The sequence below is a fragment of the Entelurus aequoreus genome, linkage group LG06, assembly GCF_033978785.1.
Source record: "Entelurus aequoreus isolate RoL-2023_Sb linkage group LG06, RoL_Eaeq_v1.1, whole genome shotgun sequence".
NCBI lineage: Eukaryota > Metazoa > Chordata > Actinopteri > Syngnathiformes > Syngnathidae > Entelurus > Entelurus aequoreus.
In genome coordinates, this window is record NC_084736.1 from 12,274,908 (window position 1) to 12,299,771 (window position 24,864).

The 24,864-nt window shown below is 37.6% G+C and overlaps 1 protein-coding gene across 1 annotated transcript in view; it reads right to left on the minus strand.

Moving 5' to 3' along the window:
- The window catches only part of LOC133652645 (inactive phospholipase C-like protein 2), a 357,479-nt gene that overhangs the window by 247,134 nt on the left and 85,481 nt on the right, over positions 1-24,864 (minus strand). The window contains exons 15-18 of the mRNA XM_062051612.1: positions 15,651-15,806; positions 15,520-15,571; positions 15,124-15,234; positions 7,041-7,157 (exon numbers count right to left, since the gene is read on the minus strand). Coding sequence (XP_061907596.1) covers positions 7,041-7,157; positions 15,124-15,234; positions 15,520-15,571; positions 15,651-15,806 — 436 coding nt within the window. The remainder of the gene's footprint in view (positions 1-7,040; positions 7,158-15,123; positions 15,235-15,519; positions 15,572-15,650; positions 15,807-24,864) is intronic.

The window sequence follows — 24,864 nt, forward strand, 5'->3', positions numbered from 1 at the left end:
TTCCACGGCAGCCCGTTTAGGCAGTAAACAGAAAATATTCTACCATTTTGTTTGTCACAGCAACCCGTTTAAGCAGTAAACAAAATGGATCAAAACAAATTGTGACGCTGGTCGTGTTTTTCTGCCACTTTTGATTGACTTTTTCACAACCCGTTCATCCAAATAACTAGTGAGGCCAAATTTAAAACGGCTGTGGAATGTTGCTAATCCATTTGTTTTCCACAGCAGCCCATTTAGGCAGTAAACAAAATGGATCAAAATGAATGGTCGTGTTTTTCTGCCACTTTTGATTGACTTTTTGACGACCTGTTCATCCAAATAACTAGTTAGGCCAAAATTAAACGGCTGTGGAAGGTTGCTGACCCCTTTGTTTTCCACAGCAGCCCATTTAGGCAGTAAACGGAATGGGTCAGAATGAATTGTGCCATTGGTACAATTGTGGTACAATTGGTGGGTTTTTTCTGCCACTTTTAATTTGCTTTTTGACAACCTGTTCAAGCAGGAAACTAGCTAAGCTAAAAATTAAATGGTTGCGGAAGGTTGGTTTTCCACGGCAGCCCGTTTAGGCAGTAAACAGAAAATATTCTACCATTTTGTTTTTCACGGCAACCCGTTTAAGCCGTAAATAAAATGGATCAAAATGAATGGTCGTGTTTTTCTGCCACTTTTGATTGACTTTTTGACGACCTGTTCATCCAAATAACTAGTGAGGCCAAATTTAAACGGCTGTGGAATGTTGCTAATCCATTTGTTTTCCACAGCAGCCCATTTAGGCAGTAAACGGAATGGGTCAGAATAGACTGTGCCATTGGTCGTTTTTTCTGCCATATTTGAGTACATTTTTATCAAGGTAGATAACTAGTGAGGCCAAAACTAAATGGCTGTGGCAGGTTGCTGACCATTTCGCTTTGTACGGCAGCCCGTTTAGGCAGCGAACGGTGTGGATCAGAAATAATTGTACAATTGGTGGGTTTTTTCTGCCACTTTTGATTTGCTTTTTGACAACCTGTTCAAGCGGGAAACTAGCAAAGCTAAAATTAAATGGCTGCGGAAGGTTGGTTTTTTTCACGGCTGCCCGTTTAGGCAGTAAACAGAAAATATTCTACCATTTTGTTTGTCCCAGCAACCCGTTTAAGCAGTAAACAAAATGGATCAAAATGAATGGTCTTGTTTTTCTGCCACTTTTGATTGACTTTTTGACGACCTGTTCATCCAAATAACTAGTTAGGACAAAATAAAAACGGCTGTGGAAGGTTGCTGAACCCTTTGTTTGTCACAGCAGCCCATTTAGGCAGTAAACGGAATGGGTCAGAATAAATTGTGCCATTGGTCGTTTTTTCTGCCATATTTGAGTACATTTTTATCAAGGTAGATAACTAGTGAGGCCAAAACTAAACGGCTGTGGCAGGTTGCTGACCATTTCGCCTTGTACGGCAGCCCGTTTAGGCAGTGAACGGTGTGGATCAGAATTAATTGTACAATTGGTGGGTTTTTTCTGCCACTTTTGATTTGCTTTTTGACAACCTGTTCAAGCGGGAAACTAGCAAAGCTAAAATTAAATGGCTGCGGAAGGTTGTTTTTTTTCACGGCTGCCCGTTTAGGCAGTAAACAGAAAATATTCTACCATTTTGTTTGTCCCAGCAACCCGTTTAAGCAGTAAACAAAATGGATCAAAATGAATGGTCTTGTTTTTCTGCCACTTTTGATTGACTTTTTGACGACCTGTTCATCCAAATAACTTGTTAGGACAAAATTAAAACGGCTGTGGAAGGTTGCTGAACCCTTTGTTTGTCACAGCAGCCCATTTAGGCAGTAAACGGAATGGGTCAGAATAAATTGTGCCATTGGTCGTTTTTTCTGCCATATTTGAGTACATTTTTATCAAGGTAGAAAACTAGTGAGGCCAAAACTAAACGGCTGTGGCAGGTTGCTGACAATTTCGCTTTGTACGGCAGCCCGTTTAGGCAGCGAACGGTGTGGATCAGAAATAATTGTACAATTGGTGGGTTTTTTCTGCCACTTTTGATTTGCTTTTTGACAACCTGTTCAAGCGGGAAACTAGCAAAGCTAAAATTAAATGGCTGCGGAAGGTTGGTTTTTTTCACGGCTGCCCGTTTAGGCAGTAAACAGAAAATATTCTACCATTTTGTTTGTCCCAGCAACCCGTTTAAGCAGTAAACAAAATGGATCAAAATGAATGGTCTTGTTTTTCTGCCACTTTTGATTGACTTTTTGACGACCTGTTCATCCAAATAACTAGTTAGGACAAAATAAAAACGGCTGTGGAAGGTTGCTGAACCCTTTGTTTGTCACAGCAGCCCATTTAGGCAGTAAACGGAATGGGTCAGAATAAATTGTGCCATTGGTCGTTTTTTCTGCCATATTTGAGTACATTTTTATCAAGGTAGATAACTAGTGAGGCCAAAACTAAACGGCTGTGGCAGGTTGCTGACCATTTCGCCTTGTACGGCAGCCCGTTTAGGCAGTGAACGGTGTGGATCAGAAATAGTTGTACAATTGGTGGGTTTTTTCTGCCACTTTTGATTTGCTTTTTGACAACCTGTTCAAGCGGGAAACTAGCAAAGCTAAAATTAAATGGCTGCGGAAGGTTGGTTTTTTTCACGGCTGCCCGTTTAGGCAGTAAACAGAAAATATTCTACCATTTTGTTTGTCCCAGCAGCCCATTTAGGCAGTAAACGGAATGGCTCAAAATGAATTGTGCCGCTGGTCGTGTTTTTCCTGCCACTTTTGATTGACTTTTTGACAACCCGTTCATCCAAATAACTAGTGAGGGCAAAATCTAAACGGCTGTGGAATGTTGCTAATCCATTTGTTTTCCACAGCAGCCCATTTAGGCAGTAAACGGAATGGGTCAGAATGAATTGTGCCATTGGCCGTTTTTTCTGCCATATTTGAGTACATTTTTGATAACCTATCAAAACAGAAAACTAGTGAGCCCAAAACTAAACGGCTGTGGCAGGTTGCTGACCATTTCGCTTTGTACGGCAGCCCGTTTAGGCAGTAAAGGGTATGGATCAGAATGAATTGTACCATTTGTCGTTGTTTTCTGTCACTTTTGATTTGCTTTTTGACAACCTGTTCAAGCAGGAAACTAGTTATGTTACAATTAAATGGCTGCGGAAGGTTGCTGACGCTTTTGTTTTCCACGGCAGCCCATTTAGGCAGTGAACGTTTTGTTATGTTTTTCACAGCAACCCGTTTAGGCAGTAAACGAAATGGATCAAAATTTATGGTCGTGTTTTTCTGCCACTTTTTGACGACCTGTTCATCCAAATAACTAGTTAGGACAAAATTAAACGGCTGTGGAAGGTTGCTGACCCCTTCGTTTTCCACAGCAGCCCATTTAGGCAGTAAACGGAATGGGTCTGAATGAATTGTGCCATTGGTCGTTTTTTCTGCCATATTTGAGTACATTTTTATCAAGGCAGAAAACTAGTGAGGCCAAATTTAAACAGCTGTGGCAGGTTGCTGACCATTTCGCTTTGTACTGCAGCCCGTTTAGGCAGTGAACGGTGTGGATCAGAATTAATTGTACAATTGGTGGGTTTTTTCTGCCACTTTTGATTTGCTTTTTGACAACCTGTTCAAGCGGGAAACTAGCAAAGCTAAAATTAAATGGCTGCGGAAGGTTGGCTTTTTCACGGCTGCCCGTTTAGGCAGTAAACAGAAAATATTCTACCATTTTGTTTTTCACAGCAACCCGTTTAAGCCGTAAACAAAATGGATCAAAATGAATGGTCTTGTTTTTCTGCCACTTTTGATTGACTTTTTGACGACCTGTTCATCCAAATAACTTGTTAGGACAAAATAAAAACGGCTGTGGAAGGTTGCTGAACCCTTTGTTTGTCACAGCAGCCCATTTAGGCAGTAAACGGAATGGGTCAGAATAAATTGTGCCATTGGTAGTTTTTTCTGCCATATTTGAGTACATTTTTATCAAGGTAGATAACTAGTGAGGCCAAAACTAAACGGCTGTGGCAGGTTGCTGACCATTTCGCCTTGTACGGCAGCCCGTTTAGGCAGTGAACGGTGTGGATCAGAATTAATTGTACAATTGGTGGGTTTTTTCTGCCACTTTTGATTTGCTTTTTGACAACCTGTTCAAGCGGGAAACTAGCAAAGCTAAAATTAAATGGCTGCGGAAGGTTGTTTTTTTTCACGGCTGCCCGTTTAGGCAGTAAACAGAAAATATTCTACCATTTTGTTTGTCCCAGCAACCCGTTTAAGCCGTAAACAAAATGGATCAAAATGAATGGTCTTGTTTTTCTGCCACTTTTGATTGACTTTTTGACGACCTGTTCATCCAAATAACTACTTAGGACAAAATTAAACGGCTGTGGAAGGTTGCTGACATCTTTATTTTCCACAGCAGCCCATTTAGGCAGTAAACGGAATGGGTCAGAATAAATTGTGCCATTGGTCGTTTTTTCTGCCATATTTGAGTACATTTTTATCAAGGTAGATAACTAGTGAGGCCAAAACTAAACGGCTGTGGCAGGTTGCTGACCATTTCGCCTTGTACGGCAGCCCGTTTAGGCAGTGAACGGTGTGGATCAGAATTAATTGTACAATTGGTGGGTTTTTTCTGCCACTTTTGATTTGCTTTTTGACAACCTGTTCAAGCGGGAAACTAGCAAAGCTAAAATTAAATGGCTGCGGAAGGTTGGCTTTTTCACGGCTGCCCGTTTAGGCAGTAAACAGAAAATATTCTACCATTTTGTTTGTCCCAGCAGCCCATTTAGGCAGTAAACGGAATGGCTCAAAATGAATTGTGCCGCTGGTCGTTTTTTTCCTGCCACTTTTGATTGACTTTTTGACAACCCGTTCATCCAAATAACTAGTGAGGGCAAAATCTAAACGGCTGTGGAATGTTGCTAATCCATTTGTTTTCCACAGCAGCCCATTTAGGCAGTAAACGGAATGGGTCAGAATGAATTGTGCCATTGGTCGTTTTTTCTGCCATATTTGAGTACATTTTTGATAACCTATCAAGGCAGAAAACTAGTGAGGCCAAAATTAAACGGCTGTGGCAGGTTGCTGACCATTTCGCTTTGTACGGCAGCCCGTTTAGGCAGTAAAGGGTATGGATCAGAATTAATTGTACCATTTGTCGTTTTTTTCTGTCACTTTTGATTTGCTTTTTGACAACCTGTTCAAGCAGGAAACTAGTTATGTTACAATTAAATGGCTGTGGAAGGTTGCTGACGCTTTTGTTTTCCACAGCAGCCCATTTAGGCAGTGAACAAAATGGATCAAAATTTATGGTTGTGTTTTTCTGCCACTTTTGATTGACTTTGTGATTACCTGTTGATCCAAATAACTAGTTAGGCCAAAATTAAATGGCTGTGGAAGGTTGTTGACCATTTCGCTTTGTACGGCAGCCCGTTTAGGCAGTAAACGTAATGGGTCAGAATGAATTGTGCCATTCGTTGTTTTTTCTGCCATATTTGAGTAAATTTTTGACAACCTATAAAGGCAGAAAACTAGTGAGGCAGTGAACGGTGTGGATCAGAATTAATTGTACAATTGGTGGTTTTTTCTGCCACTTTTGATTTGCTTTTTGACAACCTGTTCAAGCAGGAAACTAGCTAAGCTAAAATTAAAAGGCTGCGGAAGGTTGCTGACGCTTTTGTTTTCCACGGCAGCCCATTTAGGTAGTAAACAGAAAATATTCTACCATTTAACCCGTTTAAGCAGTAAACAAAATGGATCAAAACGAATTGTGCCGCTGGTCGTGTTTTTCTGCCACTTTTGATTGACTTTCTGACAACCCGTTCATCCAAATAACTAGTGAGGCCAAATTTAATGTTGCTAATCCATTTGTTTTCCACAGCAGCCCATTTAGGCAGTAACGGAATGGGTCAGAATGAATTGTGCCATTGGTCGTTTTTTCTGCCATATTTGAGTACATTTTTATCAAGGCAGAAAACTAGTGAGGCCAAATTTAAACAGCTGTGGCAGGTTGCTGACCATTTCGCTTTGTACGGCAGCCCCTTTAGGCAGTGAACAGTATGGATCAGAGTGAATTTGACCATTTGTCGTTTTTTTCTGCCACTTTTGATTTGCTTTTTGACAACCTGTTCAAGCGGGAAACTAGCTAAGCTAAAAATTAAATGGCTGCGGAAGGTTGGTTTTCCACGGCAGCCCGTTTAGGCAGTAAACAGAAAATATTCTACCATTTTGTTTGTCCCAGCAGCCCATTTAGGCAGTAAACGGAATGGCTCAAAATGAATTGTGCCGCTGGTCGTTTTCTCTGCCACTTTTGATACCCAACTAGTGCACTCTTGCAGAAAAGGGTCTTTGAAAATTGTTGGCATTCGACAAGGAATCACATTGGAGGAAAAAAAAACAACTTCATATATTCCGCATGCATCTTAAATGTAGCGTTCGATTTCCTGAGGTGCGTAAGAGAGAAACAAAAAACGGCGTCTCTATGAGGTCTAAATTAGTGGCGGCGGTGGATTCTGAGTAATGTATCTATACTTCCCAAAAAACGCACACACATAAATTACAGGCCTGGAACGATCAAAAGCAAGCCTAATAAAAAAAAGAAAAAAGCCGGCCGTACCGAGTGGCTTGAGTGCAGCAGTAGTAGTAACAAGTATGATAAGGCAAGGTAAAGTGAGAGGAGGACCTGAGAGGATGAGCAGGCAGCGTCGTGTAGAAGCTTCTAGCGTCGCTTCCAGGAGAACATCCCATACTTCCAGTTCTTTGTACAGTGGAGTAAATGCATCCGGGGCGAAAAACAACATTTTTCCTTTTTTTTCTGAAAACAATACTGTGTGGACGTGTGCAACGTACAAAACACTTAAGGACAAATGACACAATAAAACCTACGAGAGTGGAATCGCCACGCATGCGCTCGCACTGAGAACCACAAGAAAAACCGTTATTAACATTTCACATTTGAGCTATTTGGAGGTGGGAGGAGGATACAAATGATGACGGGTCTGAAAACCGTGAGAGCCAGGGTTCGTTTGGTGGCGGCGGGGGCGAGCGAGGGAGGCGGGGGTCAAGACTGCTGGCCCCCCCAGTGGCCCTCCACCGGCCGCCGCAGGAGCTCCTCCACGTGCCGCGCCACGTCCATGGTGTCGTCCAGGTCAAAGTCTGCGTCGCCGTCCAGCATGGAGTCGCTCCTGCACACGGGACACGGGGTTAAGTGTCCCGCAGCCCGTTAAGGCAGCAAACTAATTAGGGACGTTTCTAGTCCCTATCAACGTTGAGGCGGTGATTGATTGATTGAGACTTTTATTAGTAGATTGCACAGTACAGTACATATTCCGTACAATTGACCACTAAATGGTAACACCCCAATAAGTTTTTCAACTCGGGGTCCACCTTAATCAATTCATGGTAAAGTAGTTAGGATTAAAATGTATCGCCAGCCTGGGCAATTATTTTGACTCGGAGGGGCCAAATTTAGGGAAAAAAATGTGTTTTGGGGCCGGTATATCTAATACAAAACCTCACAATAATGTCTGATTGAATGCTAAAAACTAGAGATGTCCGATAATGGCTTTTTTGCCGATATCCGATATTGTCCAACTCTTAATTACAGATTCCGATATCAACCGATACCGATATATACAGTCGTGGAATTAACACATTATTATGCCTAATTTTGTTGTGATGCCCCGCTGGCTGCATTAAACAATGTAACAAGGTTTTCCAAAATAAATCAACTCAAGTTATGGAAAAAAAAAATGCCAACATGGCACTGCCATATTTATTATTGAAGTCACAAAGTGCATTCTTTTTTTTAACATGCCTCAAAACAGCAGCTTGGAATTTGGGACATGCTCTCCCTGAGAGAGCATGAGGAGGTTGAGGTGGGTGGGGTTGGGGGGCGGGGTTAGGGGTGGCAGGGGGTGTTATTGTAGCGTCCCGGAAGAGTTAGTGCTGCAAGGGGTTCTGGGTATTTGTTCTGTTGTGTTTATGTTGTGTTACGGTGCGGATGTTCTCCCGAAATGTGTTTGTCATCCTTGTTTGGTGTGGGTTCACAGTGTGGCGCATGTTTGTAACAGTGTTAAAGTTGTTTATACGGTCACCCTCAGTGTGACCTGTATGGCTGTTGACCAAGTATGCTTTGCATTCACTTGTGTGTGTGAAAAAACGTAGATATTATGTGATGTGACAGTGCCTTTAAGATCTATTGGTGCTCTGTACTTCTCCCTACGTCCGTGTACCACTCCGTACAGCGGCGTTTTAAAAAGTCATACATTTTACTTTTTGAAACCGATACCGATAATTTCCGATATTACATTTTAAGGCATTTATCGGCCGATAATATTGGCAGTCCGATATTATCGGACATCTCTACTTACAATGATTGTTTCAGTTTCACAAATTCTTCAGTAAATTCGCAAAAACGTCACCGTGGAGTTTTGTTTGGTCAGCCGTTTTACTACCTTGTTACAAACATCGTTTGGAAACAATTAAGGTTATGTAAATAAACATTTACAGAATCTTTCTGTGTAAATAACGTATTTCACAATGTATACACTACCGTTCAAAAGTTTGGGGTCACATTGAAATGTCCTTATTTTTGAAGGAAAAAAAGCACTTTACTTTTCAATGAAGATAACTTTAAACTAGTCTTAACTTTAAAGAAATACACTTTATACATTGCTAATGTGGTAAATGACTATTCTAGCTGCAAATGTCTGGTTTTTGGTACAATATCTACATAGGTGTATAGAGGCCCATTTCCAGCAACTATCACTCCAGTGTTCTAATGGTACAATGTGTTTGCTCATTGGCTCAGAAGGCTAATTGATGATTAGAAAACCCTTGTGCAATCATGTTCACACATCTGAAAACAGTTTAGCTCGTTACAGAAGCTACAAAACTGACCTTCCTTTGAGCAAATTGAGTTTCTGGAGCATCACATTTGTGGGGTCAATTAAACGCTCAAAATGGCCAGAAAAAGAGAACTTTCATCTGAAACTCGACAGTCTATTCTTGTTCTTAGAAATGAAGGCTATTCCACAAAATTGTTTGGGTGACCCCAAACTTTTGAACGGTAGTGTATATCTGCGGCTTATAGTCCGGTGCGGCTATCCATCCATCCATCCATTTTCTACCGCTTATTCCCTTTGGGGTCGCGGGGGTTGCTGGAGCCTATCTCAGCCACAATCGGGCGGAAGGCGGGGTACACCCTGGACAAGTCGCCACCTCATCGCAGGGCCCCGGTGTGGCTAACACATGGACAAATTATGTTTTCTTCTCAAATTTTATGGGTCCGGTGTGCTCTGTAGTCGGGAAAATACGGTACACACTTCTCAATTTCTATGGCAGAAAAATGGTAAACTTTGCCTGTGACTTAATTTTTGCTGACTTGGATTTCAACGGCAACCTGTTGAGGTGTGGGGGCAAGGAGTGGCTCAGATGGGAGAGCGGTTGTGCCAGCAACTTGAGGGTTCCAGGTTGGATTCCAGCTTCCGCCCTCCTAGTCACCGCCGTTGTGTGTCCTTGGGCAAGACACTTTACCCAATACTGGTTTAAATGTAGATAATGGGTTTCACTATGTAAAGTGCTTTCAGTTTCGAGAGAAAAAAAAAGCTTCACTTCACTTTAGTGTTCAGTCCATGCGGACTGGACACTGGCCGAGAGTTGGTGGGCGGCCGAGGGTAGAGTCGGCTCTCTTGGTTGCTTTGTTGGGTCTGCTCCTGTCTCTGGCCATGCTCCCTCCACCCCGGCAGACGATGGCGTGGAACACCGCAGAGGCCACCACAGTGTATATGTTTCTTTTACTTTTTTAGTCATAGCTGTACGTAGAAGTGGCTGGTTGCATCAGCTCTGCTCTTTTAATGTCTTTAATGTCCTTTGAGGTTTCCCTCTTACACACATGTAAGAGGGATGTGTGCTATGGCTATGAGTTGTTTATTTCCCTTGGCCTCAGTCTGGACCCCCTCTCCAGGGGCCCAGGCTTAGACCGATTTTTTTATTTTTTTTCATTGTTTACCTGTATCTCAGCTTTTTTGTAAGGGCCGCCGGAAGGCAGGAAATACAGAGAGTGTATTCCACAATATTCCTGGGGGTCATCATTGACGAATACCGGTACCTCAATTTCAAATGTCACATTAGCCACCTGTTAAACAAATTATCCAAATATGTTGGCCTGTTCTTTCACCTTCGTCATTATCTTCCTCTGTATGCTCTACTTACCCTATATAAAACTCTCTTTGAACCACATCTAAAATACTGTAATGTCATCTGGTGTAACACCTTCCCTACCTACCTTCACAAATTAGAATCCATGCAAAAGAAAATCATGCGGGCCCTGTCATGGTCCAAGTTTAATGCCCCCACTCGACATCTATTCCATAATTATCATCTCTTAAGACTGACAGAGTTCAATATTTATCAAAATGCTTGTTTAACCTATCAAGTCATCCACAGGCTGAATCTTAGGCTCTGTAGCTTGGTTCCTATCTACCATCCCCAGCATGCCCACAACACTCGTAACTTAGATCTGATATCAGGTAAACATCGTCTACTGGCTTGTACCGCTCGAAGTGTTGTATGCAGGGGACCAAAGATTTGGAACCGGCTTAATGAGAGCCTCAAGATGTGGTATCCATTCTCCAACTTCAAAAAGAAACTGAAAACTTACCTATTAACCACCTATCTCTAATGCATACTTGCCAACCTTGAGACCTCCGATACCGGGAGGTGGGGGGTGGGGGGCGTGGTTGGGGGCATGGTTAAGAGGGGAATATATTTAAGCTAGAATTCACCAACTCAAGTATTTCATATATATATATATATATATATATATATATATATATATATATATATATATATATATATATATATATATATATATATATATATAAGTATATGTATGAAATACTTGACTTTCAGTGACTTCTAGCTATATATATATATACATATATATATATATATATATTAAAAAAAAAAAAAAAAATATATATATATATATATATATATATATATATATATATATATATATATATATATATATATATATATATATATATATATATATATATATATATATATATATACACTACCGTTCAGAAGTTTGGGGTCACATTGAAATGTCCTTATTTTTGAAGGAAAAGCACTGTACTTTTCAATGAAGATAACTTTAAACTAGTCTTAACTTTAAAGAAATACACTCTATACATTGCTAATGTGGTAAATGACTATTCTAGCTGCAAATGTCTGGTTTTTGGTGCAATATCTACATAGGTGTATAAAGGCCCATTTCCAGCAACTATCACTCCAGTGTTCTAATGGTACAATGTGTTTGCTCATTGGCTCAGAAGGCTAATTGATGATTAGAAAACCCTTGTGCAATCATGTTCACACATCTGAAAACAGATTAGCTCGTTACAGAAGCTACAAAACTGACCTTCCTTTGAGCAGATTAAGTTTCTGGAGCATCACATTTGTGGGGTCAATTAAACGCTCAAAATGGCCAGAAAAAGAGAACTTTCATCTGAAACTCGACAGTCTATTCTTGTTCTTAGAAATGAAGGCTATTCCACAAAATTGTTTGGGTGACCCCAAACTTTTGAACAGTAGTGTATATATATATATGTATATATATATTAGGGCTGGGAATCTTTGGGTGTCCCACGATTCGATTCAGAATTGATTCTTGGGGGTCACGATTCGATTCAGAATCGATTTTTTTTTTCAATTCAACACGATTCTCGATTCAAAAACGATTTTTTTTATTTTTTTATTTTAAATTTTAAATTTTACTTTTTTTTTTTAATGAAAACAATACACAACAATACCATAATAATGCAATACAATTTCAAACAAAACCCGACCCATCAACATTCAGAATAGCAATAAACAGAGCAATTGAGAGCAATTGAGGACACACAAACACGACACGGAACAATCTAAAAGTAGTGAGACAAAAATGAATATTATCAACAACAGTATCAATATTAGTAACAATTTCAACATAGCAGTGATTAAAAATCCCTCATTGATATTATCATTACAAACATTAATTTAAAAAAAAAATACAAAAAATGAACAATAGTGTCACAGTGGCTTACACTTGCATCGCATCTCATAAACTAAATGTCTAATGATAATGTCAATGAGGGATTTTTAATCACTGCTATGTTGAAATTGTAACTAATATTGATACTGTTGTTGATAATATTCATTTTTGTTTCACTACTTTTGGTTTGTTCTGTGTCGTGTTTGTGTCTCCTCTCAATTGCTCTGTTTATTGCAGTTCTGAGTGTTGCTGGGTCGGGTTTGGTTTTGGAATTGGATTGCATTGTTATGGTATAGCTGTGTATTGTTTTGTTGGATTGATTAATTAAAAAAATTTTTTTTTTTTAATTATTAAAAAAAAATACAAAAATAGATTTTTTAAAAATGAGAATTGATTCTGAATCGCACAATGTGAGAATCGCGATTCGAATTCGAATCAATTTTCCCCCACACCCCTATATATATATATATATATATATATATATATATATATATATATATATATATATATATATATATATATATATATATATATATATATATATATATATATATATATTTATTTTATTATACATATAAATAAAAGAAATACTTGAATTTCAGTGTTCTGGAGGCCATCCAGTAGATGGCAGTATTGTCCTGTTTAAGAGAGTCACAACATTGCTGTTTACGGCAGACGAACAGCTTTACGGTAGACTAAACGTGACTGCTGTTGTTGTGTGTTGTTACCGCGCTGGGAGGACGTTAATGAAACGGCCTAACAATAAACCCACATAAGAAACCAAGAACTCGCCCTCGATCATTCTACAGTTATGACGTCATTGGGCAGGCAAGCCGTTTATATTGTGGGAAAGCGGACGTGAGAACAGGCTGTCTCCACTCAGGTCCGCATTGAGCTGGAGGGGGCGTGGCCTCCAGCTCCGGCTGAATACCGGGAGTTTGTTGGGAGAAAATTTCTGCCGGGAGATTATCGGGAGAGGCGCTGAATACCGGGAGTCTCCCGGTAAAAACGGGAGTGTTGGCAAGTATGCTCTAATGCCTCATGTGGGGTTGACTACTGTTGGGTTTTGCATGGTTGAATGAATGTATGTGTGTATGTGTATGCGTGCTTTAGTACTATTATTTTGTGTTTATCATATAGCGTTAGGGATGATACTCGAAACCGGTTTTCCCGGTTGTTTGATAAGAAAAGAACCGAGTCCTCGGACTCGAATCCCTTTTTGAGAACCGGTACCCGTTATCGAGACCACTATAGTAAAGGAAAAGAGTTGATTCTTTATTCGAATCCCGTCCCGACCAGAAATGCTCCGTGGGACATCACAATAAATGACGTCACGTAGCTCAGTCATTAGGCGCAGATAGCGAAAGCAGGAAAACAATGGACGGGAAAAAGCGCTCCAAGGTGTAATAAAGTTCAAAACAAAAGCTATAATCCATCGAATAACTTTACTGAGAGATTTTAGCAGGGTAAAACACATGACGAACACTTTTACGACCAACCGGAAACATAGCAACCAGGCTAGCAACGCACCTCCTTTACGGCAGCTGTCGCAACGTTCTTAAAACAACCGCAGCACATACATATATATACAACATATCTCCCTTTTTTAACTTTTGTTTTTCTTTCCTTGTAAACAAAACAAAATCACACTGTAGATGTGTTGTCTGTCTAATTATAAATAATGCAGACGAGGCGTGTTGGCTGAGTTCTTGACGTTTACTTTCACAGCGTGGCAACATGCAACACTTTTCGGGGCTACCGCGCATGCTCGTAACTCCCGTTGCATGCTGGGTAGCGTGGTTGTTATATTCTCTAGCTCATAACATTTTTCCCCCATAAAGAAATAATGTTAACTCAATAAAGTGTATTTCTTTTTTTAGCTTTAACTTTTCATTTATTAGCATTGTAACCACATTTGCAAAGAACTTTTCTCTTCATAGAATGTTCTTTCAATAAAGAAATAAAGTGCAAAAATGTCAAAGCATCATAACAAACAGTTAAGTCAAATAGCAGCAGAAGTGCACTTTTTGGAGAGCTGTATTATTTTCAGTTTTGTGCCCAAGGGACTGATTTTATTTAACACTATATTATTATTTATACACCTATAGTGATCACAGAGACAGGTGGTTTTTGTGTTACTGTATATATTTGTTTCTCTGAAAAATCCCACTTAATATACTTTGGGTAACAACAGTCAATATTTATTTATTTTATTTTATTTTTTTAGGTGGGTAACAGTCAATGTTTATTTATTTATTAGATTTTATTTTTTTTATTATATAATAAAAGTGAGCTTTTGTTAAACCAAATATTGTGTGTTTTTTTCCATATACAACAACCTATCTGGACTCGATAAGAGAATCGATAAGGAATCGGTTCGATAAGAGGATTCGATAATAGGCTCGAACTCGATAATTCCTTATCAAACATCATCCCTATATAGCGTTGTTTTTTTTTGTTGTTGTTGTGCTTGCTACCATTTTTCATCATTCCATGTATATACTGTCCTCCGGACCCCCCGTCAAAAGCTTCTTCTAGCTTATTTGGGGGACCCTTTCACTTACCAACATCTTTAAATGATATTCACTACTATTGTAACTGTTCTATGGTATTGTGAATAAACTTGAAACTTGAAACAAGATGGCAGACCCGTCAGCGATCCTGTTCTGTCTCCCTGTAATGTTTGTCTGATCTTGAATGGGATTGTGCTGAAAATGTTAATTTCCCCTTTGGGATTAATAAAGTATTTCTGATTCTGATTCTGATTTACTTCACTCTTCATTTTTAAGCAGCTAAGCAGAGAAGGCAAAAGGAAGCAAGACTGACAGACTGTTGCCTCTTTCGGTTTTGACAGCAGCCCTTTTAGGCAGAAAAGTAGTTGGACCAAAGTGTATTGTCCTGACAACTGGTTGTAAACTAGTGGGGCCAAAATGCCCAGTTGTGGTTTGCTGCTACGCTACCTTGGATTTTGACCACAACCTGTTTAGGCGGCAAATAAATTGGGCCAAAATGAAATGATCTCTAAAGCAGCCCGTCTAGGCATGCATTTCTGCAATGTAAATTCACTCGTAACCAATCGGAAGTCATTAACGGGCAGCGTGACGACTCACATTGGTTGGTACATGCCGTAGGTGTGAGGGTGGCTGATAGCTGCTGGGGAGGCCACGTGGTCCATGTAGGTTTGATTCCCACTTGTCGGATCTGGATTGGATGTTGTAAACCTGTGAAGAGTCAGAGGCACACAAAAATACAAAAAGCCCGTGAGTCTTTGATCCCTGGCGTGATTCCTTCGTCTTGCCGCATCATTACGTCAAAGCGAGGCCGGCCGACTAACGAGGCTAACTCCAATGATGAGCAAAGGATACGCTGGCTCAGGAGCCCTCGCCGCGCCTAATTGGCCTCCTCCAACAGCTAGCGGCTAACTAATTGCTGATCTGTAATTCAGGATCCAATATGTGATAACGATTAAGAGGAAGAGGAAGAGGAGGTTGAACCCGGACACTTACTCAGGCACCACTTGTTTGATTTGCGGCTTCACGTAGCCGTCCACCGCCTTGGCTGCAAAGGAGAAGACACAATCAGCCGAAAGCGATCAGGACGCCACAAAGGAGGTCAGGATGGCGGCGGTTTGACGTACAGAGCGGAGGGGTGTAATATTTGGAGAAGACGTCGTCCTTGGGCCGGTCGGGGTAGAGGAACAGCAGGTGGTTGAGGTCGCTGATGCGGTCGGCCAGAGAGCGGATGGAGAAGTCTTTGCTTGTGTAGGGCATGAGGTTCCACACCATTCTCTCGCCTTGAGGAGCAACTAACATCTCAACAACTTAAATGCTGAGGTCCTTACAAACAAATTCGGGTGCCCAACTAGATGTCACGCATCTATAAATGACATTTCCACCGACATTTGGTGTGTTTTTGTTGCTTTTTGTAGCTGTTATTGGGATCAAAGTACAGTACAGGCCAAAAGTTTGGACACACCTTCTCATTTCAGTGCATTTTCTTTAGAGATGTCCAATTTAGTGATATCCGATATTGTCCAACTCTTAATTACCGATTCCGATATCAACCGATACCGATCTATACAGTCGTGGAATTAACCCATTATTATGCCTAAATTTTGTTGTCATGCCCCGCTGGATGCATTGAACAATGTAACAAGGTTTTCCAAAATAAATCATTATGGGAAAAAAATGCCAACATGGCACTGCCATATTTATTATTGAAGTCACAAAGTGCTTTTTTTTTTTTTTAACATGCCTCAAAAAAGCAGCTTGGAATTTGGGACATGCTCTCCCTGAGAGAGCATGAGGAGGTTGAGGTGGGCGGGGTTTGGACGGGCGGGTAAATTCAAACAAATTAGGTCAATAATTAGTTTTTTAGTGCATGTAAACGTACTGCGTGTGTGTATGTGGGATGGTGACCTTAGGTTTAGGGTGGAGCGAGGGCTCTTCAGGATTCTAATAATAATAATAATTTGAATTATAATAAATATCAAGGAGGAATTGCACTTTTTTGTGCACAAAAAAATCCTTATGTGAGACAAGAACACGTTTTGTTGTTGTTGTTTTTTTTTTCAAAAATAGTGCAGTTCCCTGAATGGAGCTATGTATAAAATATTCTAAGGTCACAAAAAGCCTACATTTTTTTTTTTGGTTGGCACTCACGATCAATACTGCTACACTGAACAGAAAACGATGTGATAAGTTACGGGAAAAAAGATGAATAAAGTCGAAATATCGCAACATTAAAGCTGTAATTTAGTAAAAAAATTAAAAGTCATAGGATTTAATGACAAAAACTATACTTGGGAAATTTCTAAATACTATGAGAGCACAAGTGAATTTTTGAAGGGGAAAATGTCTCAATATTAGGATATTTTTGCAAAATTATTCTCATAAATATTCAGAAAAAAATGTTGCAATATTAGTATGATTTTTTTTTGCCATTTTGGCATAAATAGAGTATACATCAGTATATTATGAAGGCGTAATTTAATCTGAATTTTGACTTTAAAAAAAGTTTGACAAAGGTTACAATTTTACAGTCCAAAAAGTCATATAATTACATATAAATGTCTAATAATGAAAGCCAGAATATCATAGGACTTAGGTCAATAATTAGTTTTTTAGTGCATGTAAACGTACTGCGTGTGTGTATGTGGGATGGTGACCTTAGGTTTAGGGTGGAGCGAGGGCTCTTCAGGATTCTAATAATAATAATAATCATAATAATAATTTGAATTATAATAAATATCAAGGAGGAATTGCACTTTTATGTGCACAAAAAAATCCAAGAATACATTTTCGTTGTTGTTGTTTTTTTTTCAAAAAGAGTGCAGTTTCCCTTTAAAGACTGAAATGGAGCTATGTATAAAATATTTTAAGGTCACAAAAAGCCGACAGCTTTTTTTTTGGTTGGCACTCAGGATCAATACTGCTACACTGAACAGAAAACGATGTGAAAAGTTACGGGAAAAAAGATGAATAAAGTCGAAATATCGCAACATTAAAGCTATAATTTAGTAAAAAAATTAATAGTCATAGGATTTAATGACAAAAACTATACTTGGGAAATTTCTAAATACTATGAGAGCACAAGTGAATTTTTGAAGGGGAAAATGTCTCAATATTAGGATATTTTTGCAAAATTATTCTCATAAATATTCAGAAAAAAATGTTGCAATATTAGTATGATTTTTTTTTGCCATTTTGGCATAAATAGAGTATACATCAGTATATTATGAAGGCGTAATTTAATCTGAATTTTGACTTTAAAAAAAGTTTGACAAAGGTTACAATTTTACAGTCCAAAAAGTCATATAGTTACATATAAATGTCTAATAATGAAAGCCAGAATATCATAGGACTTAGGTCAATAATTAGTTTTTTAGTGCATGTAAACGTACTGCGTGTGTGTATGTGGGATGGTGACCTTAGGTTTAGGGTGGAGCGAGGGCTCTTCAGGATTCTAATAATAATAATAATCATAATAATAGGTTGAATTATAATAAATATCAAGGAGGAATTGCACTTTTTTTGTGCACAAAAAAATCCTTATGTGAGACAAGAACACGTTTTGTTGTTGTTGTTTTTTTTCAAAAATAGTGCAGTTCCCTGAATGGAGCTATGTATAAAATATTCTAAGGTCACAAAAAGCCTACAGTTTTTTTTTTGGTTGGCACTCAGGATCAATACTGCTACACTGAACAGAAAACGATGTGATAAGTTACGGGAAAAAAGATGAATAAAGTCGAAATATCGCAACATTAAAGCTGTAATTTAGTAAAAAAATTAAAAGTCATAGGATTTAATGACAAAAACTATACTTAGGAAATGTCTAAATACTATGAGAGCACAAGTGAATTTTTTAAGGGGAAAATGTCTCAATATTAGGATATTTTTGCAAAATTATTCTCATAAATATTCAGAAAAAAATGTTGCAATATTAGTATGATTTTTTTTTGCCATTTTGGCATAAATAGAGTATACATCAGTATATTATGAAGGCGTAATTTAATCTGAATTTTGACTTTAAAAAAAGTTTGACAAAGGTTACAATTTTACAGTCCAAAAAGTCATATAATTACATATAAATGTCTAATAATGAAAGCCAGAATATCATAGGACTTAGGTCAATAATTAGTTTTTTAGTGCATGTAAACGTACTGCGTGTGTGTATGTGGGATGGTGACCTTAGGTTTAGGGTGGAGCGAGGGCTCTTCAGGATTCTAATTCTAATAATAATAATAATCATAATAATAGGTTGAATTATAATAAATATCAAGGAGGAATTGCACTTTTTTGTGCACAAAAAAATCCAAGAATACATTTTCGTTGTTGTTGTTGTTTTTCAAAAAGAGTGCAGTTTCCCTTTAAAGACTGAAATGGAGCTATGTATAAAATATTTTAAGGTCACAAAAAGCCGACAGCTTTTTTTTTGGTTGGCACTCAGGATCAATACTGCTACACTGAACAGAAAACAATGTGAAAAGTTACGGGAAAAAAAGATGAATAAAGTCGAAATATCGCAACATTAAAGCTGTAATTTAGTAAAAAAATTAATAGTCATAGGATTTAATGACAAAAACTATACTTGGGAAATTTCTAAATACTATGAGAGCACAAGTTAATTTTTGAAGGGGAAAATGTCTCAATATTAGGATATTTTTGCAAAATTATTCTCATAAATATTCAGAAAAAAATGTTGCAATATTAGTATTTTTTTTTTGTTGCCATCTTGGCATAAATAGAGTATATATCAGTATATTATGAAGGCGTAATTTAATCTGAATTTTGACTTTAAAAAAAGTTTGACAAAGGTTACAATTTTACAGTCCAAAAAGTCATATAATTACATACAAACCCCGTTTCCATATGAGTTGGGAAATTGTGTTAGATGTAAATATAAACGGAATACAATGATTTGCAAATCCTTTTCAACCCATATTCAATTGAATGCACTACAGAGACAAGATATTTGATGTTCAAACTCATAAACTTTATTTTTTTTTTGCAAATAATAATTAACTTAGAATTTCATGGCTGCAACACGTGCCAAAGTAGTTGGGAAAGGGCATGTTCACCACTGTGTTACATGGCCTTTCCTTTTAACAACACTCAGTAAACGTTTGGGAACTGAGGAGACACATTTTTGAAGCTTCTCAGGTGGAATTCTTTCCCATTCTTGCTTGATGTACAGCTTAAGTTCTTCAACAGTCCGGGGGTCTCCGTTGTGGTATTTTAGGCTTCATAATGCGCCACACCTTTTCAATGGGAGACAGGTCTGGACTACAGGCAGGCCAGTCTCGTACCCGCACTCTTTTACTATGAAGCCATGTTGATGTAACACGTGGCTTGGCATTGTCTTGCTGAAATAAGCAGGGGCGTCCATGGTAACGTTGCTTGGATGGCAACATATGTTGCTCCAAAACCTGTATGTACCTTTCAGCATTAATGGTGCCTTCACAGATGTGTAAATTACCCATGTTTTGGGCACTAATACACCCCCATACCATCACAGATGCTGGCTTTTCAACTTTGCGCCTATAACAATCCGGATGGTTCTTTTCCTCTTTGGTCCGGAGGACACGACGTCCACAGTTTCCAAAATCAATTTGAAATGTGGACTCGTCAGACCACAAAACACTTTTCCACTTTGTATCAGTCCATCTTAGATGAGCTCAGGCCCAGCGAAGCCGACGGCGTTTCTGGGTGTTGTTGATAAACGGTTTTCGCCTTGCATAGGAGAGTTTTAACTCGCACTTACAGATGTAGCGACCAACTGTAGTTACTGACAGTGGGTTTCTGAAGTGTTCCTGAGCCCATGTGGTGATATCCCTTACACACTGATGTCACTTGTTGATGCAGTACATCCTGAGGGATCGAAGGTCACGGGCTTAGCTGCTTACGTGCAGTGATTTCTCCAGATTCTCTGAACCCTTTGATGACATTACAGACCGTAGATATTATTTGCACAAAAAAAAAAGTTTATCAGTTTGAACATCAAATATGTTGTCTTTGTAGCATATTCAACTGAATATGGGTTAAAAATAATTAGCAAATCATTGTATTCCGTTTATATTTACATCTAACACAGTTTCCCAACTCATATGGAAACAGGGTTTGTATAAATGTTTCATAATGAAAGCCAGAATATCATAGGACTCAAGTGGGAATTCAATATTCAACATTTTGGCAATTTTACAAATTTTATGAAATAATGTTTTGGGGGGTTCATTACCCGCAATCATTTTAGAATATAAGGGTTTCAAATGACGTTTTTTGGGGATTTTTTTTTAAAAGCATATTTTACGTATATATGGCCTAAATCAAGCATTTTCAAAAATGAATAAATGAACAAAAAATATCAATACTACTGTATTGGCCACTAGATGAGACCAAGCCAATCAGTGCACGCTGTTCAGCATAATGGCCATTGATTGGCACAGCCTCAGGGAGCATTACTACATTGGATTAAAGGAGTGTCAAGGTGATGATGTGGGTGTTAATTCATGTCTAATGGGCTCTCATAATGTGAACAAATCAATCAAAGTTTATTTATATAGCCCTTAATCACAAATGCTTCAAAGGGCTTCAGAAACCACAACAACATCCTCGGATCTGATCCCACATCCAGGCAAAGAAAAAACTCAACCCAGTGGCAACAACGAAAAACCTTGGTAGGAAACGCAGACGTAATTAATAATTTATACTTTGCGGTAATCCAAAATCGGACAAACTAAGAAAACCACACAAATTTGGATAATCAGGCAACGTTTTGATCAAAAATGTATTGCCTCTATTTTGTATGCAGTTAATTGTGTCTAACTGCTCAGGGTGTAACAATAGATGATCAAATGAACTGGAAATCTCATGCAAAAATATACTACATAAAGTAGCAAGAAACACGTCAATAATAAATAAATCAAAACATGCTCTAGACCAGGGGTCACCAACGCGGTGCCCGCGGGCACCAGGTAGCCCGTAAGGACCAGATGAGTAGCCCGCCGGCCTGTTCTAAAAATAGCTCAAATAGCAGCACTTACCAGTGAGCTGCCTCTATTTTTTAAATTTTATTTATTTACTAGCAAGCTGGTCTCGCTTTGCCCGACATTTTTAATTCTAAGAGAGACAAAATTCAAATAGAATTTGAAAATCCAAGAAAATATTTTAAAGACTTGGTCTTCACTTGTTTAAATAAATTCATTAATTCTTGTACTTTGCTTCTTATAACTTTCAGAAAAACAATTTTAGAGAAAAAATACAACCTTAAAAATGATTTTAGGATTTTTAAACACATATACCTTTTTACCTTTTAAATTCCTTCCTCTTCTTTCCTGACAATTTAAATCAATGTTCAAGGAATTTTTTTTTTTTTATTGTAAAGAATAATAAATAAATTTTTTAATTTAATTCTTCATTTTAGCTTCTGTTTTTTCGACGAAGAATATTTGTGAAATATTTCTTCAAACTTATGATTAAAATTCAAAAAAATTATTCTGGCAAATCTAGAAAATCTGTAGAATCAAATTTAAATCTTATTTCAAAGTCTTTTGAATTTAGTTTAAAATTTTTGTTCTGGAAAATCTAGAAGAAATAATGATTTGTCTTTGTTAGAAATATAGCTTGGTCCAATTTGTTATATATTCTAACTAAGTGTAGATTGGATTTTAACCTATTTAAAACATGACATCAAAATTCTAAAATTAATCTTAATCAGGAAAAATTACTAATGATGTTCCATAAATTCTTTTTTTAAGTTTTTCCTCTTCTTTTTTTCGGTTGAATTTTGAATTTTAAAGAGTCAAAATTGAAGATAAACTATGTTTCAAAATCTAATTGTCATTTTTTTCGTGTTTTCTCCTCTTTTAAACCGTTCAATTAAGTGTAAATATCATTAATTATTAATAACATAGAGTTAAAGGTAAATTGAGCAAATTGGCTATTTCTGGCAATTTATTTAAGTGTTTATCAAACTGGTAGCCCTTCGCATTAATCAGTACCCAAGAAGTAGCTCTTGGTTTCAAAAAGGTTGGTGACCCCTGCTCTAGACCAAAAATCACTTCATATTAGGGATGGGCGATACCACACTTTTAGGATTCGATACGATACCAATACTTTTTCTTGCATTTTCATCGATACTGATACCGATACCATTAATTTCACTTTTTGTCAGTCAAAAATATTATTACTATTATTATTCAAGACAAATCACAAGACAAATACAGACCATTTATACCACATTTATTATGGTCAATATATAATAAAAGTAAAATTAAAATAAATAACATTAAATATGAAAAATAAATTAAATATTATATATAATAATAATTATATATTATATATAATAAGAATTAGATATTAGGGCTTTCCAATTAACTGTCAAATCCGAATCGCAAGAAGCGGCAGTTATTTTTTAAAGTTTGTGATATAATTAGCAATTAATGAAATATGAAATAGGCTAATGTTTTCGAAATGTAAGAAATCATGTTACAGATTAAAACCAAAATCACATTCAATCATATATTTCAAGATTTTCTTGGAAAAAAATAAAACTGTAATGCAAAGATGAAGAATCTCCAAATTGTATCTCTTTCTCATCTTGTTTTAAATACTCAAGCAATTTTCAACTAACAGTAAATTCCCCTGTGTGGAAATTATTCGAATTTAGGATAATCATTTAAACAAAAATATTCAGTAAACATTACTAAAAAAATAAAATAAACAATGCCTGTTTTAAGTCAGGCTGCACCGCTGTCGGCTGGCTGTGTGTGTGTTGCTCGTTGACGACGCTCATTCGCTGTCTCCTGTCACGTGACTGGGCCAGCTCTATACTCTGCCAGGTACAGGGGTGTCCCAGCACATAGTAAGTTAAGTAAGTCATCAAAAACATCTGAAAGTGATGCTTGCACCCCCCACACGCCGTTTTTTGGTTTATATCGATACTTTTTTCAGAAAAGTGATGCCAAATGTGTGAGTATCGATATATCGATACCACAGGATCGATACACACATCCCTACTTCATATTCTTTACTGCTCACTAGTGTTACCATATCTGAGTTATTGTGTGGAAATATGGGGAAACAACTACAAATGTGCGCTTCATTCATTAACTGTGTTACAAAAAAGATCAATTACAATAATAAATATGTTGGCTATAAGAACACACCAACCCTTTATTTATTGAATCACAGATACTGAAATTCCACGATCTGGTGCATTGGCAAGCAGCTAAAATGATGTACAAAGCAAACTATAACCTGCTACCCAAAAATGTACAACAATTCTTCTCAACAAAAGAAGAGAAATATAACCTTAGAGGAAAATCTAATTAAAACATTTGTATGCTCGTACAACATTAAAAACATTTTGCATATCCGTATGTGGGATTAAATTATGGAATGGATTAAGCAAATAAATCAAACAAAGCAACAATATGATTCACTTTAAGAGACTGTTCAAACTACAAGTGTTCACAAAGTACACAGAACAAGAATTATGATGAACATCTTGAACCCTTTCTTTCTTTATTTTTGTTGTTGATGTTTTTTTGTTGTTGTTGGGTTTTTTTTTTTAGATAAAGATTACTTATGTATTTAATATTTGTTTTGATTGATTGAGAAGTTTATTGACATCTTAAAGAATTTAATCCATGTAATGCTTTAAAAAGGCAAATGGATGGTACAAAAAGCCAAAAGGCTTGTTTCCATTGTGGTCCATTAAATATCCATCACATTTGAAACATTCAATAATAAAATATATAGAACCTGTAACATGTATATAAAAAAATTACGTTAAAAAAAAAGATAAATTATGTACATACACTACCGTTCAAAAGTTTGGGGTCACCCAAACAATTTTGTGGAATAGCCTTCATTTCTAAGAACAAGAATAGACTGTCGAGTTTCAGATGAAAGTTGTCTTTTTTTGGCCATTTTGAGCGTTTAATTGACCCCACAAATGTGATGCTCCAGAAACTCAATCTGCTCAAAGGAAGGTCAGTTTTGTAGCTTCTGTAACGAGCTAAACTGTTTTCAGATGTGTGAACATGATTGCACAAGGGTCTTCTAATCATCAATTAGCCTTCTGAGCCAATGAGCAAACACATTGTACCATTAGAACACTGGAGTGATAGTTGCTGGAAATGGGCCTCTTTACACCTATGTAGATATTGCACCAAAAACCAGACATTTGCAGCTAGAATAGTCATTTACCACATTAGCAATGTATAGAGTGTATTTCTTTAAAGTTAAGACTAGTTTAAAGTTATCTTCATTGAAAAGTACAGTGCTTTTCCTTCAAAAATAAGGACATTTCAATGTGACCCCAAACTTTTGAACGGTAGTGTACTTACT